General features: G+C 40.4%; 1 protein-coding gene across 1 annotated transcript in view; it reads left to right on the top strand.

The window, feature by feature from the left end:
- csmd2 (CUB and Sushi multiple domains 2) overlaps positions 1 to 15454 on the top strand; it is a 241166-nt gene that overhangs the window by 157693 nt on the left and 68019 nt on the right. Inside the window, 5 exon segments of the mRNA XM_084379183.1 lie at positions 692 to 818; positions 11381 to 11583; positions 11742 to 11933; positions 13017 to 13155; positions 13394 to 13581. Of these exon segments, the coding sequence (XP_084235309.1) occupies positions 692 to 818; positions 11381 to 11583; positions 11742 to 11933; positions 13017 to 13155; positions 13394 to 13581 (849 nt within the window).

The raw sequence follows: 15454 nt of genomic DNA, 5'->3' as shown, positions 1-15454 counted from the left end.
TGTGCTTATGTCGGTTCCTACTACTACTACTACTACTACTACTACTACTACTACTACTACTGCTACTAGTGGACTCAATGACATTCCTCTGATGAAGAATTGATTCATGACGAGTCATCCACTCTCTTGGTAGACCAGTAGGTGCTTAGATTGGCTGTATGGGAAACACATACAGTATATTTCTTTTGTGATTGATACCTTGAAATAAACTAAAATATCTTGCCATATCAGTCAAAACGTTGTCTTCATAAGTTTCCCAGAACTTGAGTCTAATATATTGAATGTTGTTCAGTCAACAAGTCCATCAACTTTCAAAGGCAACAGGATGAGATCATTGGTTGGGATGGTGGATTGCTTTCGCTGAGCCAAAGAGATTCACATTGAGTATATTGAGTTGGCTGCTCTCCCTCCCATCATTCAAATTGCAAACAAGATGATGAAGCACATCACATTTGAGCATACGACTGCTATGTCAATAATTAATAATGATGAGAGGAAACTGATGTGATGCACTTTACTGGAAGTGGGATGATGCAGTTTCTGGTATGTTAAGTATGCTAACCTTGCTGTATTCTTTTATTAATTTGACTTTCAGAATGTCGATGAGCTTGTACTTATTTTATTCTTGTACTCCTGTTCATTGTTCACCTCTTTAATCCTCCCATTGTTCTGTCTTCTCTCCTCCTTCCAGCCGAGTGTGGAGGCACCATCAAGGAAGAGCCTTCTGGTCGTATCCTGTCTCCAGGCTACCCTGCTCCATATGAACACAACCTGCACTGTATGTGGACTATTGAGGCTGCCCCTGGAAGCACCATCAGGTCTGAACAACACCTTTTTGTTTCCTTTTTTCATGCTTTCTAGTTTTCTGATTACATTGTCCTTTTCCAGGCTTTCTTTCAATCTACCACCTTTCAATATACTCTCAATTTAGCCACCCTTTTTGCAGTGGTATTCATCACTTTCACGGGCTGCTGTGTAATCAATCTTCAGTGAGCTGCTATTGGCCAATAGTGGAGTTAGTACTGGACAAGGCGAAATACCACCTCAGAGCCTCCAGATTTGAGACTACACCAAAGAAAGTCAAGAGTTTTCAGTTAATTTTGGCATTTATATGTTGTGTGTTCTGGGCTTTACTTTCAGGCAAAATCAGGTGATGAATACTCAGTGATAGCTGGACAATAACTGGACAATTTAAACTATTTAAGGTTATTCTCTTTCACTATTCTGTATTTATTTCCTCCGACATATTTTGTACCGAACAATATCCACCGCCTACTGAATTCTTTAAACCACATTGCAGCATCGCATGTGCTGAGATGGTGTCCTTGTAGATATGGAATTCTTTACCCTGGTAGTGTCAGTGTTGTTCTGTATCCATCAAGCTACTTAGGACTGCAGGCACGTTAAGACCACTGTCTGTCATATATCAGCATGCTTATGATAAATTCCATGTTTTGGCAGCATTAAAATGGATGACCATTAAGCATGGAACAAGTAAAGTGCAATAGAATATAGTAACAGAATATACTGTGTTCATGCACTGTCATGAAGCAGCAATGTAAACTAATGTAATAATCTTGTAAGCCCAGATACTTGAAGGAGCCGTGCTATTCAAGGAGCATACTGTTTAATCCATAAATATATGTGTAGATATAGTAACATGTGGAAGAGGCAGAGAACACAATTGATGGTTTAAGTAGGACGGCTGTAATCTCTCTCTTCGCATAAACTGGATTAACTTTCGAGAAAATCACATGCTCATCATAATGGAGCATTTACGTTTACTATACTATACTATATGTGTACGTCTTAGTTGTGTTGCTCTGTACTCCAGTACAATGGAATTTAAATAACAGGACCAAGATACTTTAAATTAATTAATTTAAAAGACATTGTAACATTTTAATGTTCTATAAACATAGTTCACCATACTTAAGAGACAGCAAGTACTTTCATAATTCAATATTAACATAATAAAAAAGTAATCATATTATTGTATGGTTTATTTCTACAGATGTCAGCAGAAGTATATGAACCCTGGGTATGCTTTGTCAGACTTGTAGGACGGCCTGTTGTTGCTTTTTCCAGGCACTTATTAACTTCAGTTTGGTCAGTGTTTCACTTCAAATCCAACATGCTGGAGTAAATCCAAAGCAATTAAAACATGTCGTAATACTTTCAAACTGCACTGTGTAGTTTTTTTTTTTCAATGCACCTTATCATTTTGTGTGATATCATACAATTCCGTGCTGTTGTCAGGATGAATCTATTTGCCAGTACATGCTGTCCCTTAGCATGCACATCTGACATTCTCAGGTCCCTCATGATTGCTAGTTTAGGTTCATTAGTGCCTTCACTACCTCTGGGTCTCCGCCATTCCTCTGCAAGGTATGCTCCACATCCATGCCTTTGATCCTACCCACGCAATTCATTATTGAGGAGAATTTGCAATGCATTAGCCCAGGGATTCCTTGTATATCAAATGATGTAGCTGAAGGTAGCACACTAATCAAACCGTACTGAGATTGTGAGAGAGACCAGGAGCTGTGCCGAGTGACAGCAGACATCTGAAAAGCCACAGACTGGTTTGCCGAAAGATATTGATGGAGAGTATAGGTGGGAGGCAGAGAGTGGAATACAGACGTAAAGAGATAATAACAATGTAAAAGGAATAGAGATGATAAGGGAGGCAATGAGCCATTTCACCGATGGAACATTCACTGGGTACTGCTCCGGAGATCAAAGGAGGGATGTAGGCCACATGGTACACTGAGCAATGAAGCCATAAGTATTCATCTAAAAAATTGTATTTAGTAAGAAGCATGCCCTTTAATTGGAGAGTGTGTGGGTTACAACGCTGGACTGCAGTTTTAACTGTTGTCACAAGCCATCAATGGACTATCACAATGTGCAAAGAGTGGGGAGGCCACTGTAATCTGGCCCAAAATTGAACTCTACAGTCTATAGGACAGTATGTCTTTCATGGGGGTTACTGTTGCTTCTATCTTGTCTTTATCGTACTTATGTTGTACTGTTATATCACAACATACTGTATATAAATACATTCCATTGAAGGTCACACAGTGCTACAGACGTTCCCAACAACATTTAAACAGAAGTTTAAAGTAGCTCGACTAGTCTTAAAGTAAGAAAACAACCAGAACACATGCAATGTTGAGCACAGTTTAATCTATGAGGTTAAACATAGTTTGAAAAAACATTGTGTATAAACAAACTATTTAAAACCGTTAATCACATTATTCAATAACTGTACTGTACAAGTGTACTTTAAATGCAGCTGAAAGGTGTGGCACTAACATGACAACAACTCACTAAATAGAAGCTGACAAATAACATTTTCTCAAAGCACAATCCAAATAACTGAAAATCCAAAATAAAATGCCTGGTTCTAACAATATTTCAGTGCAGATTATGGTAATATATAATATAAATGTGTAAATTGATAAAATCACAAAAATGGACAAGTATTTCTTGCGCTGACAAGGGGGAGAAGAAACATTCAATGGCCTTGTCGACTAATGCGCACATCCCAACTTACAAAGTTTACAGTCGAACCAAATTCTCAGCGAATTTTGACAGTAAAGTTGATCTCTTCACCCAGTGACAACTCTTTCTTGAGAGTGGATTCACAAAAATGTCTTTAATGTCATAGTGTCTTTGTTGTTGTTCTTTGTTCACTGTTTTCAGGGCAACTCTGGGATTTATATCTTGATACAGATGAAGCCTCTTAAAACTTCCCGTTCCTCCATGTTGGGGACCTAATCAGTCAGTGACGGGTGATGATGTAGTGAACGTGGGGAATCCTAACGCCCCTTAGCTCCATGTGTGGAAACCAGTTGCAGTGGTTTATCTATGCACCAGGCAGATCAGTGATGATGGAAGCTGAAGCATTACTTCAGCGTGAAATCAGCCGTTCTTACTGTATCATAGGCATACAGTATTTGATGTTTGTGAGAAAGTGTGATTCCCACACGGAGCATATTTACTGATTATTAGGCTACCATATCATGAGGTCATCAATATTATGCTTCAGCTTTCTGTTTTTCAACAGTTCTGTATGAAAGTGAATGCAGTATGGCTGGGGAATTAATGATTCAACAGGAAGGAAAGCACTATGTGTGCAGCACTCGTCTGAGCGGCTGACTGCGCTAACAGCGTCTGCAGTGGTACTGGGACAAACTATTATAGTGTATACAAGAAAAAAAAAACTTTTTTGACTCTCATACTATAGTAGCTTGTCGCATTGTTGTTCAATCATTAATTCCCCAGCCCTATTACTTTCAATTCCATGCAGTACTGTTGAAAAACAAAAAGCTGAGACATAATATTGAAGACCTCATGATATGGCAGATAATGTTTAAATATGCTCGGTCCGTGATCATATTTGTGTTTAAAGTATTTTGTTTGAATATTTCACTTGGTGTGGGTGGTTACAAGACACATGAACTATTACACGGTTAGGTGACACATTTTCAGCAGAAATGATTGTCATTGCACTGTATAATTTTTCTGATATTTTTTATCAGAAATTCCTCATGCAATGGCGGATGATAAGAGATGCAATCAGTTGATAAAAGGCCAAGCCAAACACATAGTTAGCATTACAGGTCATCTTTGTTCTTATTCAATGGACATCCCAACAGGTCTCCCAGCCCTCCACATTCATCTGGCAGTTGCAGGGCTGTTGAATCAACTGGAGAATTTTTTCCCACATTTTGTCAGCGTGCGTCCACAGACACAAAGAGCTCAGACAGATCTCCAGAGTGAGAGCCACCATGCACGTTCTCTAAACTCCGTTCAAACTGTCTAAACCTGGCTGTGCTGATAACACATACAGTAAAAATATGTTACCACACTACCTATTCATCCCCTGATATGCTATGAGGAACATATTTTGTCTAGTACTAAGCTAAAAAAGAGAAAGCTCGTGAACAGGAAGTCCCCGCCATTTTCTTTATGTACTACGAAAACGGAGGCTAAAAAAACTGATGAAACTGTAAAACAAGAGGTCAGGGGGAAATGTTTCACTTCTCTTGGTGGAGTGGCTTGGGAGATGATGGGAGACAGGATGATGACACGTAGCAAGAGACCGCGGGTCGGGCTCGAACCCTGGGCCTCTGCAGGGTGTCTGTCTATGGGTTGCACGCTCTACCAACTGAGCCACTGGGCTGCTTTAAAGAGAAACATTTTATTCAGAAGAGAAAGATCTTCATCGACTGATTTCATGTGCTTGAACACAATAAATAAACAATGTTTTTTGTTTGTTCATGTTCATAACTTTAGGGCTGCAGCAAGTAAAAGATGAACTAATTTTAATGACTGTATGTATTGCTGGGTGGCTAAACCTATAATGATATGACCTCACTACAACTTTAGATTATTGATACAAAATCTAAATAAACTAAGTAAAGTAACCAGAAGGGCTAACGCTAACTAAACTAACTAAAGCTTTAAAATAAATGTAGCCAGATGAAGGGGGACGCTCAGTGGCTGGAAACCGACTGGGAACCGGCTGGCAGTTGGAGGGGTGGGGAAAATCGAGGCGGCTATAACTGTAAGTTCATCAGGACTGTCTGCACTGTTCAGCTTAAGGACAGACTTTATTCAAATATGATGAAATCTTAGCTCTAAAGTATTTTTAAAAAACAGCACTGTATGTAATTTTACCGGGTGGATTTTTGCCTTTAAGGAGCTACATATACCACCTTTCAAATGCAATGCATCCTCCATATGTCATGCTGTATGACAGAAATAGTGCCCCTCAGTCTCAATTGAATATGCACATATATTTCACTGGGTCTGCACAGCCCAAAACTGTGTTTTAGTATTACGCATTTCCAGGTTGTTCCCGGTGTGTGTGTGTGTGTGTGTGTGTGTGTGTGTGTGTGTGTGTGTGTGTGTGTCCTTTTTAAGGATGTATTTTAAAATTGTGAACTTGGATTTTGGAAGTAGGTTGAAGTTAGAGACAGGTGAGGGTAAGGATAGGCAAGCACAATGATGTGTCTGTGTGTGTGTTCTTTAACCTCTAGTTTTATCTCACTGATTCATTTCCCAATTTCACACCTTTTCCTGCCTAAAAATACTCGTCAACTATTCTTTCATCTGCGCGATAACGCTGCTTACACGTTATTACATCATGTGCCTTGCAGTACATGAACTGGACAAAGCTCTCTGTGACCACAACTCGGTTAGGGTGTCACCTCCCATGTGTTGTTCATGCTGTCTGAGTGTTTGAGTGTTTGAGTTTTTTCAAAGCCTGTGGTGTGGCTGTATCTCAGCATTGAAGGATGATCCCACAGGGACAGTCCCACGGAGGCCACATCCACACATATTGATGATGGTAGCTCTCAGTGTGACATTGCTTTTGCACACACAATCTCAATTAGCCGTGAGAAAGCAGACAGTTGGTAGCGTATGTTTTCTCGACATCTCTCTTCTTGTTCCTTCCACCACACACACACCCCTGTAAACCCCTGCATACTTACTTATTTATCATCTTCAGGCACACATACACGCACTGTGAAGACTCCCCACAGGACTTGTGATTGCAGCAAGACTGTTTTGTATTCATATGAGAAAGTCTCTGCTCTCTGGTTCTCTCTCTATTTCTCTCATATGAATACAAAATAATTAAGGCAGAATAAAAAAAAGACCTGAGAAATCTTTTCCAGCCCCCTCTTCTTCCATCTCCTCACGGCAATTCCTCTGACACTTGCTGGAGCTATTTTATCTTGTTAAGAAGAGGACAAGTGTAAAGGAGAGCCCTTAGCTGTAAACTTCAAAACATGGCTTCCTACGATTCCACAAAATGTTAACCACACACGGAGACCAAAATTTCCTTTTCCTTGGTGAGACCTGCAGTAATTCCGCTTCTCTCAGCCTGTCGTTTTATTTGTCCCTCATAATGGACTTTCCCGACCAGCAGCTAACACTTCTCTTCCTAGCTCCTCTGCAGTGAACAACTCAGGATGACTAGCTGTGTGCTCACACACACATTTTAAAAGCAGGTTTGGAGTAAGAGTAAGAAAAATAATTACAGATGACCAGGAGGATTGGATCATTGAAAAGAAAAGTGTAGTCTGCATGCCCTGCATGTGTTCTACCAAGACAGAGAAGGTTTTACATGCCGCTATCAATATCTTTTCTTTCGTACTCTCTGGATCTCTCTTATCCTCTGACCATCTTCTCTTTTTCACTATCTCCTTATCCCGCCCCCCAGCCTTCACTCCCAGGAAGTGACAAGGAGAGATAGGCTATTTAGATCTTGTATAAAAGGAACCAATTATCCTAACATGCAGCCCACGTCCATCCTATCCATCGGACCGCTAAGCACAAATCCCTCCATCCTTCAGAGCTTCCTCTGCTCTCCATCAACCTCTTATCCTCCCGCCATCATCCTCTTCTTCCAGCAGCCCAGCAATGATTAACGTTGGTCTTGTTTTTGTTCCCTCCCTCACCTCCTGCTTTCCGTCAACGTACCTCTTCCTTTTCCACCCACCTCTCCATCTTCCTTTTAACACATAAATCTGGAAATGGAGCATGATGCCATTCAGTGTCTGACAGTCCTGAAGGTTGCATTAGAACGTGAAAGCCGTCGGCACACGAGCGCCGATCCAACACGTGACCGGTGCTTCATTCTGACATTGCTCATGCAAATCCCCAGAACCATCTTTTCCACTCACTCACATCTTCAGTGACACACACACACATGCTGTATATACTTATGCACATTGATGCATGAAGGCACACGCAGGTACACATATACACTTTTGTTTTACTCATGCTGGCAACTGTTGTGCAAACACCTCAGCATGTCCTGTCTAGGGTAAGGAGAGGTGGAGCGTAGGTAAAAGGATCATGGTACCTAAGGGTTTCATAACAGCATTTGCATAACAAGCATGCCGACTGCCTGAGGCGCTCACATGACGGGGATGGAAGACTTTGAGCATAATCTTTGGTCACTGAAAGTGAAAAGGCTAGCCAGGATAGTAGTAGGTGAAAAGTAGGTCGCCACTGTAACTATCACTAAAATTAAATTAAGTTTAATATTTTATTACTATAATTTAATGCGTCATTGTACTAGGACTGGTATTAGATTTATGTGAGAAATTGTGCACATATTGACTATTCATCTTTGTATGAGAAGTTTGGAAATGAACACTAGAGAATATCAAACACTTTTTTTTCTTCTTTTTATTCATTTAAAGTGTCACTTTACTACCACAATATTAAATAAATTGTTCTTACTTTATTCATCACGACACATTCTTTTCCAGCTTTGTCCTCCATCATATGTACACACAAATGCATAACTGGGTTCTGGACAACTGCAGATAATGTAACTCTAAATATGTAGATAGTTCACATGATCTTTGCAGAAAAGCTTTTTAACATTTTTAGCCTGAATTTGACGGATTATCAAAATAGAAAAACAAAAAAAAAACCAGGATGTGGCATCTGCAAAAGGTTTGGCAGCTGGAGAACAACCGTCTTCTGCTGGTGCATTTTATGGTCAACTGCCCTGCTCATGTGCTCCTCAGCGGTAGTTACTTAAATAATAGTCCCTTTTACTCTCACATGTTTGAATTAAATCCACTGAGTAATTTTACACCGATATGTCCAAGCTTTAAGCTCTTGCAACTCTAAACAAAAGAAATGGGTGTCTTTTCTCTTAATAGACTATCAACTCTGGTGTTTTATTCTCTGTGTCAACAGTTTGGTTGTCATGTTTTGTAGCATAATACACAATATTCACAATGTGCAATTCAAAGTGCCACTCATCTCAGCAGCATTTAAAATATGATTTCACAAGAAAAAACATCTAATTTGAAATTTTAATTGGTTGTCTGTGAAGCCCGAGTACTGAGAAGTAAACAGCTTTAACTTGCACTCTCTCTCCTCTAACAGCTCATATGTATTGCTGTTTTTTTTTTAACATTATTATTATTTTCATTGAGCTTTTAAATGATCACTTTATATCACAGTGTATTATCTGTATTTCAGTGAATTTTAACAAGCAAACTGTGAGCAGAGGAATGAGTATGAAGAATAGGATTAGTATTTATGCCAGGAAACATGTGATGTGCTGCTTTGCAGTGATAAGGAGGTTAATGTGTGTACTGTATGTTTGTGTGTCTCTGTTACTGCATCTGTTTCCCTGCCATGGATGCCTATACGTGGCCTTGTAATTCAACTAGCCTCCAAATACACCTATCAGTGTACATTTGCGTGAATATGTACCGGTGTGCCTGTCTGCATGTGTTTGCTTTAAGTGTGTTTCTTTCACAGGCATTGTGACAGGACTTGTCAAGTAGGTTATGTACAGTATATCCATGCGCACACACAGCACATTGTTGAGTAGCCTCTGGCTGCTGCTCACACATCAGACAGTATGGGAATCGGAGTCTGACACCAATTATGCAGAAACGGTAGGAACTTGTTGCTAAACCCGACATATCAGTGGGTTGCTGTTTCTCCTCTGCATCATCTGTAGCTTAAGGCTGTGTATGTGTGCATGTATGTATGTGTGTAAAGGGATGAGGATACTTAAAGCACAAAACGTACCATGGTTTTCTCTGCATGACTTGGACAGAGATTACCATTCAACATGTTTAAAATGAGAGAATGAGAAAGTGGCTACTGGGCAGATTTATAATAAGCTAAGCTTAGGCCTATGGACAAAATAATAGAATAAATAGAACACTACAGACTGCTCTCTAAAAAAAATAAAATGTTTTATTAGTAAAAGTGTTGTTTCCTTTCATTGAAACATGAGGAGAAGAAAAGTATCAGGAATTTGCTTTGGGGCAAAATGGTTTGGATACCTTTCCTTATTTCATTTTGTGTCAGAATTTGTTTTAACTACAGTACCAGGATGATGGTGGTGTTCCCCTGTGAGGTCATATTCACCCAGTGCTATCTCAGTATCTTTGTGACACGCATGCAAGATGTTACACTCATCCAAGGAGAGTGTTTGAAGAAACATTGTTTTCTTTTGCTGTCGTGCATTTGGAGAAATAACACCTGTGTTGTTGTGATAAACGCTTTGAGTGTGAAGCAGGTGAGTCGAGTTCAGTTCAACACAATTTCAAAAGTTTCCTTTATTTTGAGCAAACCTTCATCTGAGTGCATATCACATTGTAGTCATATTTTGAAGGCATGCAAGACAGCAATGTGTTTGGGAGAAATAATCAAAGGCACAAATGAAATGAGCTGATATACGGGCTATATTTTTTAGTATTTGCCCCAGGATAAAGCTGCTGAGAATACTGTTGTATTCAATTAAGTCCTTTATATCGAGTGGCCCGTGTCAACATTACCACCAGTCTCCCATTTGTTCTATACTACCTCTTTTTATCCCTTAAGTCTTGCTGAGCCTTTCGAAAACGCATACTTACACATGCTCACATGTTATTATGAATCCTCTACATTGAGGCTACCACACATATTCACACACACACACACACACACACACACACACACACACACACACACACACACACTAATGCCACAGACACACAGACACAAACACATGCATTTCACATCCAGTGGACCACCAGCTGGCTGACAGCTGTCTGTGCCAAAGTGAAGGGTAGATATTTTGACAGCATCATCTTTCTGATGTCTAGACTGAAACTATTAAATGCCGTAGCAGACGTATCTGCTTGACTGACATTGTGGAACATCCATTGAATGCTCTGGATCCGACGTGTGTGATTCACTTTAAAATGCTTTTTGTTGCCCTCTTTTATACTTGCCCTTAACCGTGTTATTGTATTTCCTCTATTGTTATTGTCTGCTTTAATCACATCATTAACTTGATTGATTCTTTTGACTACTCAGTAGTTTGATTAAATCAATTTATTTCCTCCTCCTCTGCTCTGAGTCATCTTTTTTTTTTTTTTTTCCCCCACATTTTGGAAATGTGACGTGTATTTCTAAATGCCTAGATTATTATTTTTTATGATATTTAGTTTTAGTCTCCATATAATAAACAAAACATTTAACCTTGATAGTAAGCTTTTGGTAAGACCCCATAGTCTGCCAACATTCATTATGTGACCGAACAATCAGTGGCTGGATTTTCCTCTTGACTAAAGCTATTAATGGAAGAGCTGCGAAATATAGACTTTTGCTACAATTACCTTCCATTAAGAGGAGCTTAGATTGGTTTGAAAAACATGAAATGCAAACCGGAGGTGGTAATCGTCAGAACTTTTTCAGTAGGAAAATGAATGGCTTTTTGTCTGCCTGAGTTTGCTCTGTAAGGCCATGCACAGGGGTTAAAGCCTCATATCAGAGGGAGCGTTATCTATCAACTGCCATGGCCTCTCAAGTAGCTTGTCCTTGTCTTTGACAGCCTGCATTTCCTGGTTTTCCACACGGAGGAGGTCCACGATGTGCTCCGGATCTGGGATGGGCCCCACGATGGAGGGGTCCTGCTGAGGGAGCTAAGCGGCTCAGCGCTGCCCCCGGACGCCCACAGCACCTTCAATACTGTCAGCCTGCAGTTCACCACAGACTTCTTCACCAGCAAGCAGGGCTTTGCTCTGCAGTTTTCTGGTGAGGATGGAGGGAGGGTGGTAGCTGGATGTAGCGAGACGAAATTCACCTCTCACAGGTTTAGCTGTGAACTATTACAATAATAACCTCTTTTCGTCTTTTAACTGAAGATAATTTTCATGTCATTTAAATAATTGAGCCTTCTCTTGCTCCTTCAGTCTCTACTGCAACCTCCTGCAATGACCCGGGCATGCCTACCAACGGGACCCGCAGCGGTGACAGCAGGGAGCCTGGGGACCATGTGGTGTTCCAGTGTGATCCTGGCTACATCCTGCAGGGGGTCAAAAGGATAATCTGCACTGAGATCAACGGCCGCTTCTTCTGGCAGCCAGATCCTCCTACATGCACAGGTATGGCAATCATCAGATATGGCTAATGATACTACATGGATTATGATCCAAAATAGCCTCTATTGCTTCTGCTGAGTGAATACAAGTGATTGTAAAAAACATTGTTTTTACAACTTTGTTTAACTAGCCCACCCATTTTTTAAGGAAAGACGTCATGTATCTAAAGTTTCTGTGTGTAAACTCTGTGGTTATGAGATTTTAAATGACACAATTAGGAAAGACAGAAGAGAGCATAGGAATAAAATGTATCTTATAAAGTATATTATGCCCTACAACCTGTCTAATGCAGTCTCTTTTCAGACTTTTGTGAAACAGGTAGACAATACGGATTCCTAACGTGATTACTTAACAGACTCCTTAAGTGAATCTTAAGTGCCAAACCCGATTGCCGCATTCCCTAGATGTCTCCTGAAGTCACTGCAGCAGACAGAGAGATCTGATTATCCTGTTTCTCAATAACAACACGGACCTCTCAGTCAGACTCTTCTACCTTTTCATAACTGATCACACTTGGTCCTGTACAAAACAACGTAAATTAACAATGTAAATTAGGACCTCATAATTAGCTGCCTTGTTTAATTAGTGCTTAGCCTAATAAGCTTGATCTTTTTTTTTTTCCATGTGAAGTGTTGGGTGGGACAGTTACAGGTGAGATCATGGTAAGCAGTGTCAATGGGCATTAGCTATGTCTCAATTAAGCGTCTGTTATGACTACCTGTGGGGAGGCCATATACCACATACAAAAGGAGACAATTAACTCTTTCTACCACTATTCTCGTGTTTTTAATGCTATAAATTGTTTACATTAGCAAGTCTATCAGATGGTTGACAGTAAGCTGAGTTTAACAATTTGTTGCATAAAGTTTAACAAAATCATAGAAGGCTTTAAAGGTTTTAAAGCAAATCTTACAAAGCTTTTTTTATAATTGAAAACAATACTTTAATATGGATATGAAATTGTACTCCATCTTAAGATTTTTGTGTTACAGAATAGGTTTTTAGATGAATTATAACATGGCTAACAATTGGTCTTCTTGTGTTGTTTATAGCTGCATTTACTAATCAGTTTCCCTCTACTCATAGCTCCATGTGGCGGGAACCTGACAGGTCCCAGTGGGCTGATTCTGTCACCAGACTATCCTGAACCGTACCCCCATGGAAGGGAGTGTGACTGGACAGTTACTGTCACACAGGACTATGTCATCGCTCTTAGCTTCAACCAGTAAGCTGCAGTAGCACACTCATTGCAACATGTGTGATTGAAGATTTTTTTATTATCGTTGTATACCTATTTTTATAAAACAGTACACAATAAAAAGACTGAATATTCAATCAGTTCACCTTATGTGATAAAATAATGAATTTTCTTATTTTGAAATTATCAATCAAATGTGGTGTTACCTTATTTTATGTCATGATCTGTAAATGTTTATGTATATTTTATTTACACTTGTAACCAGGTTCAGCTTGGAGCCAAGTTATGACTTTTTACATATCTACGATGGGCCAGACTCCCTCAGCCCCTTGCTGGGAAGTTTCTATGGCACAGACGTTCCAGATCGCATCGAGAGCAGCTCCAACACGCTTTTCTTGGCTTTCCGCAGTGATGCTTCCCTCAGCAGCAATGGATTTGTGCTGCAGTACACAGGTGGGCACCTTTTTGTTCCGAAAAAAAGCGTATTCCGTCAATTGGACATAACAATCAAGCTAGTGGAAACTTTGATTTTTTTCAGTCTGCGTCTGCTTGTGTAAGAGATTTTCATCTTCAGCTTCTTAAGATTATCAGCAAAACAGTACATTTTAAATAGCATGTGAGACTCTATCCCCTAAACAATTCATGTTTTAAAATTCTTCCTCTGGCAGAGTGAGAATGGATTTACCCTCTGCTGCTTATCGACCTTGCAGATTGTTTCTTTTTAACTTTCTCTTGTGTCTAGTCCAAAGCGAGTGAGATTAGTTGTGTGAAAATTGCTTCAGAGAAAAGATGGGGTGTCTGTGCTGCAGCATCCTGATCACCGTCCTCCCATTTGTGCCACGGTTTACTTGGGAGTCATTATTGATCTGTACCTCCTCTGGTAGCCGACTAACACAAAGAATTATGAAAATGAAAAGCCGACAGCATGTGTGCTTAAGCTCTTTTTTGATCAGTGCTTTGCAGCTGCACAAAAGGCCTCTCATATATTAGAGCAAACAATGCTCATGTCGGAGCTTAGCTGACCGCAGCATGCTGTTTGGGGGACCCAAATTTATTTGCTCACGTGAAGTGCTCTGTTCCTGCACACATGGTGCAGAATGATCACAGACATCCTTGAAAAAGGGCCAGTTGGGTTAAGAATAATGCAACACACCTGCATTTTCAGCATTTGTGTTACAGCCTCACTGGGGCGACGCCTCAATGCCTGTATGTTAAAGCCTTTTTCCTAACAAATATACAGACGCTGAACAAGCTCTAAATTAGACAGCGCATCTTCGTTAAGGGCTTTGCTTGAGAGAACAGTGTTAAATCTTCCTAAATCTCCCAGCCTCAATTAGAGCTGTTTAAGGTATCAGACGGTTAACCAATTCCGGATCGACCCTGAGCTCCTTGTTTCTTGGCTGGTGTTCAGATGGGATTTGATCTGTATAAGCAATTCAACTGAATTCAGAATGCTACCTGTTAATGCAATGCAGCTCTGTGATTCATTTGCAAACTGTACATAAATAGAGAAAAGCACAGCTTTTTGGTAAGACAGTGTTACAGAGCGTACCCCGTAACTCACTCCCAGCTATATTTACTGCCGTGTGTGATACAGTGTGTGATATTGTATGGCCAATCTGGTAGAGCAGATGGACTCAGTGTGTGGCTCAGAAAAACTCCCTCTCCACACTTCCAATTCTCCACACTAATGAACCATAACCAAATAATACATAAATTACCTCCTCAGTTTCAGACAAACAACATGGCACAGAAGCGTGTTTGGCTGTGGGTTTGGATCTATTTGGTGAAGAAGCAGCAAGTTGACGAGTTGGCCCAGCTAGTATTTGGTCAGCCCACTGCTGAAAATTGCATTACAAAATCTGCCTGAGGTGCTGTCAGCTTCTTTACCGAGCAATCGTTATGTCTTTCTGTTTCTGTGTCTCTGGCCATGTCTGATTAGGCTCTCCGGGGAAATATGTGGGCAAAAACTTTCCATGCCTGAGCCACATTTGAATAACACACATAGACACAGACGTGGGCAGATACGCACAGCAAAACCCCCACACATACTCATTTCTGTCTAACCCAATACCTTCACCAACTCCTCGGCTCATTTTCACTTCACATCACATCACGTAAAACTCCTCTGAGTATTTTACAAAACAGATGATGCCACTCGTCCACTTTGTCTCACACCTACAAATGTCTCTGGGCACCATCTTCACTGAGCTGACCGACCTCCTCACCGCTAGCTTGTGTCCAGGGCCATTCCACACCAAACGCCTGCTACATCCATCACGCCTCCGCTGTCTCTTGCCAGGTGTGCCGCTTTAATGAACGAGGT

This window comes from Pagrus pagrus, assembly GCF_965226575.1.
Source record: "Pagrus pagrus genome assembly, chromosome: 17".
In the NCBI taxonomy this organism is placed as follows: domain Eukaryota; kingdom Metazoa; phylum Chordata; class Actinopteri; order Spariformes; family Sparidae; genus Pagrus; species Pagrus pagrus.
This window is presented reverse-complemented; position numbering and strand designations above follow the sequence as displayed.